At 34.4% G+C, this 4,346-nt stretch overlaps 1 protein-coding gene across 1 annotated transcript in view; it reads right to left on the bottom strand.

The window, feature by feature from the left end:
• Positions 1 to 807: 807 nt before the first annotated feature.
• The window catches only part of LOC107591562 (transmembrane protease serine 9), an 8,033-nt gene continuing 4,494 nt past the window's right edge, over positions 808 to 4,346 (bottom strand). Inside the window, exons 7-10 of the mRNA XM_016280759.1 lie at positions 3,057 to 3,228; positions 2,723 to 2,979; positions 2,531 to 2,628; positions 808 to 1,681 (exon numbers count right to left, since the gene is read on the bottom strand). Coding sequence (XP_016136245.1) covers positions 1,301 to 1,681; positions 2,531 to 2,628; positions 2,723 to 2,979; positions 3,057 to 3,228 — 908 coding nt within the window. The 3' untranslated portion in view covers positions 808 to 1,300. The remainder of the gene's footprint in view (positions 1,682 to 2,530; positions 2,629 to 2,722; positions 2,980 to 3,056; positions 3,229 to 4,346) is intronic.

Here is a 4,346-nt window from a genome sequence, read left to right as displayed (position 1 = left end):
ACAATTCACGTCACTTTATGATAAACTGACAAAAATGTACTGAAATGTGCCTCACATTATCTTATCATATCATATATTTACTTTACGCAATTGCTATTCTTTCAAAGGACATGGTCATAGATCGATATATATACAGTACATATATATATATAGTTTATGTAATTTGAAGTTGTATATTTTTTCTGTATTAAATCCAACTATTTAAAAAATAGATGCATCTTAACCATGCATCTTTAACTAGCCATTACCCATTATGAATATTTATAATATAAAATGAGAAATAATGGATTTTTCAGCCACTTATTTCTATTTGATATGTGAAAGACTTTTCATTATAAAAGTTAAGTATAATGTTTAAAAACAGTTAATGAAATTAAGTGACATTTGAGATTTTCAAGGAAGGTGGTTTCGTGAAATGTTTCGGGAAACTTCCCCCCCCCCCTCTCATAAGGAGATATAATCTGGTGGACAGCACATGCTCATGTTTACAGCAATGACTATGCAGAATCCAAGCCACATTCTTACCACATGCCTTCTTGGGCACTTGGCCAAATCAATTGGAGAAAAAACAAAACAAAATGGTTTTGTCAACTTAATTTGTAATTTTAATATGCATTTTAATATACATGTTTACTTTTCACAGTCTAACAGTGTGTTGAAAAGAGTTACTTCATTCATAAGAAATCATATGATAACGACTTTTCCATAAAAATATCAAATAAAAGAGATAAAAGATAGTACAAAAGATATATTTATAATAATCTAGAAAATATAGTTTCATGCAACACTCTTCCCAAAATTTTGTGGCAAGAATAATTTTCCAAGCATTAATAAAATGGATATATTTTACTCTTTAATTAATTTAACTTACAGTACTGTCCCAAATGTGGTACAGCTTGAGGTACTTGTTAGTTAAGCTATGGTATAGTCAGTATTAGAACTGAACCACTCAAAGGACATTTCCATAAAGTGCCAAGCTGCATAACAACTACATGTTGCATCTGCTACAGTGTAAATGTACGTAATATTTAATAATGTTTGTAATGTCCGGTTACAAACATTATTAGCTCTGCACTTGTAAAATCATACAGCGTAATTGTACAGCGTAAGAACAACAGGCAGCAGCTTCATGGTCTGAGAAAACAATAGAGATCTTAAATGTTCACATTTGCTTTGTAAAAATGAATGACGTGCCCCACAAAAGATTTTTATATAGTATGATTATGTAATCAGTCATAAGAAGCACATTGAAGACATCTATTATGTGTCTGAATACTTAGTCACATTCATCTCAAAAGACTCAATTGATGCCTTGAAAGATTTTAAGAGCTGTAAGTGCGGGCAAGAGGACTGAAACGGTAAAACAGAAGGAAGAAGATGCTTGTGCCCCATTAGGGGCACCTTGGGATGGGTTGTTTGCCGTTGAATTTGTGGAGTTTGTGGCTTTTGCAGGGAAGGAACCCACAACAGATGTCAGGAATGAGGCAAAGCTGGATGTTTTAGTGAAGACCTGGACATCTTGAACGTGAGCAGAGCGGGATGCTAGAGTGCTGTTGCTGGAGCTTGTGTTAGAGCTGCTGCTGTTTGTAATGCTAGTCTGTATGCTGCTCTGTAATGTCAAAACAGCAGCATGGATCCATGACTGACCCAGCTTACACATCAGCGGACCACCCTGATCACCCTGAGAGAGAAAGAGAAAACTCTTTACTGAATGTTACAAATTTTTTACATTTAATTTTAGTCATCTAGGATGCATTAAAGATTTTTGTTACAAAAGTATTTTTTCCCACATAATTGCTGTTATTTAGAACTTTCTATTTATTAAAGAATTCATCCAAAAGTATTGTGATTTCAACAAAAATATGAATATTTTCAACATTGATAATAAGAAATGTTTTTTTGAGCAGCAAGTCTGCATATTAGATATTAGAATGATTTCTGAAGGATCATGTTACACTGAAGACTGAAGTAATTGTGCTGAAAATTCAGCTTAATTCATTTAATTCATTCATTCATTAAGTCATCACAGGAATGAATTACATTTTAAGTTACTGTAAAAATATTCCAACTGTTTTACTGTTTTTTAAAAAATCTTAAAATCCCCATAAATTTAAACAGTAGTATACGCTATTTGAAAATACTTTACAATAAAGTTCCAGTTGTTGAAATTAGTTAATTCAGTAGGTAGCATGAACAATTTTAGTTTCAGCATTTATTAATGTTTGTTGTTAATTCATGTTTGTTCATAATGCATCAACTAATGCTAATTAATACAAACTCAAATGTATTAGTAGCATATGTAGAAATTAACATTAACCTAATGCTCTCAAAGTATTACTCATATTAGTTCATGTTACCTAATGCATAAACTAATAATAATGAATTAAACCTTACTGTAAACTGTAAATATACTTCCTTCCCATAAGCCTCAGTTTACTGGTATTTAACCATTCCTTTTTTTATCTGCAAGTACTTTTATTCAAAAAAATAATACAACATGTTGTTCTGTTTTTAAACAGAATTAACTTACCTCCTGTAAGTTCAAGGAACTTGTACAAATACTGTTGTTTGAGGACGAGTTTCCACAACTCACAACAGAGGTTTGGAATTCCTGAAGAGTTTGATTCACTATAAAAGGAAGAAAACTCATTCAAATGAAGGAGAAATGTAACAAAAAGTTAGCATAGTTAGCAGTTAGCATAGTGTTTCAAAGCATTCACACCTCCTCCTGCTCCTGAGCCCCATCCTGCCGCCCAGCACTGAGTGTTAGCGCTGAAGGTATTGTCTCCCATGTCCACACATATAGGCTGAATGAAATTTGTGAGGTTTGGTGCTACAGCCAACTGCAAGACTGCAATGTTGTCACCTGTACCATTGCTGAGTGTGATATTCGCCACTTTTATAGAGACCTCATTGGGGTTGGAGCCGTTCTGATTCAGACGGCCCAGGATCACGGTCCAGTGAGAGGCATTGGTGGATCTAAAAAAAAAGGAACTCTGTTGACTCAAATCATTTTGATTTCTCATCAAATGTTTTTGGTGTTTAAGTGCTATTACCTGGTAAAGCAGCTGGCAGAGCTCATGACAAACCGTTCAGCAATCAGCGTTCCTCCACAAACGTGACTGCCGTTAAACTGCAGGCTGGCCATCCATGGCCATACACCGGGAGATACGAGGGAGCTGTTTCCTCCAACACGGCTGTTCAGTTTGGCACTTCCACACACTACAGCTACAGTAACAAAGAGAAAGGGAACGAATGGCGGATTTTATCAGTCAAACATTTACTTAATTTGTTTTCTTTAATTCTTTCATACAGTGGAAAAATGATTTTGAAACCATTTTCAGTCAGAAATTGCTAGTAAATTTCAAAAATATTTACAATTAAACAGCAAATAACATTAAATTAAACGTAAAAGTAGAAAGACTGAAACAGTATTTTCTTGTAAAATATACTCCAATAATATTTGTCTTATTTACAGTTTCATTTTTACAGTTTTTTTTGTTACAATTGATAGCTGAGCACAGTTGATAGCTTAAAGAGCTAATAAATAAATAAATAGGCTAGCCTAGGCTACACAGTCACGCTTCATTAGCATAGAAAGCAGTGTAATGCATTGGGAGGTACAGTTTGTCGCAGAACTCAAAAAAAAAAAAAAAAGCTAAACATGTCACGTATGTTTGGAAAGCTGAGATTCTTGTGATTCGAATGATACAATCAACATAGCAGGTACAATCAGTGTCTTTGTTAGACCGGCCAAAATACTCCAAATGTTTCAAGAACAGCATGCAATTCACTTTGGGTATGCCTTTTTTTAGGCGTTTTAGGCTAATTTTACAGGAATGCTAAGGGTTAAGATAAGCTTTTAAAAATTCATGGTGTATACTACAGTCTTTTCACATTTAAAGCATTGTGTTACTTGCCGTCTTTATGATTAATTGTGAAATTTACAAGCAATTTCTGAGTGAAAATTGTTTCTACACCATATTTTTACATGCTTTTCAGCAGTACTGCAGCACACAGTGAGTGTATATTAGCACTGTTTGGCAGGGGCGGTTCTAGACCACAGTAACTGGGGGGGCCAGACAGGGGCCACTTGTGCTTTTAGGGGGCACAATTTTAAAATTCATCTTAAACTACTTTAAGTAGCCTATTATTCATTCAGTAATTTTTCACCATGTCATGTATCGCTGCAATCTAGATGTAATCTATTACAATTTCAACTAAAATGAATGTTTCATCATGTTTCATTTATTTGACAAATCATTTTGTATTGTAGTGTCAGAGGCATCATTTTTGAGGTGGCACGAATAAAGGGGGGGGGGGGGGGGGCAGTCTAAGGTGTCTCA

Source organism: Sinocyclocheilus grahami, unplaced genomic scaffold, assembly GCF_001515645.1.
Source record: "Sinocyclocheilus grahami isolate Dianchi unplaced genomic scaffold, SAMN03320097.WGS_v1.1 scaffold9.1, whole genome shotgun sequence".
Classification (NCBI taxonomy): Eukaryota; Metazoa; Chordata; class Actinopteri; order Cypriniformes; family Cyprinidae; genus Sinocyclocheilus; species Sinocyclocheilus grahami.
The sequence above is the reverse complement of the archived record's forward strand: the minus strand, read 5'-3'. Positions and strand labels throughout refer to the sequence as shown.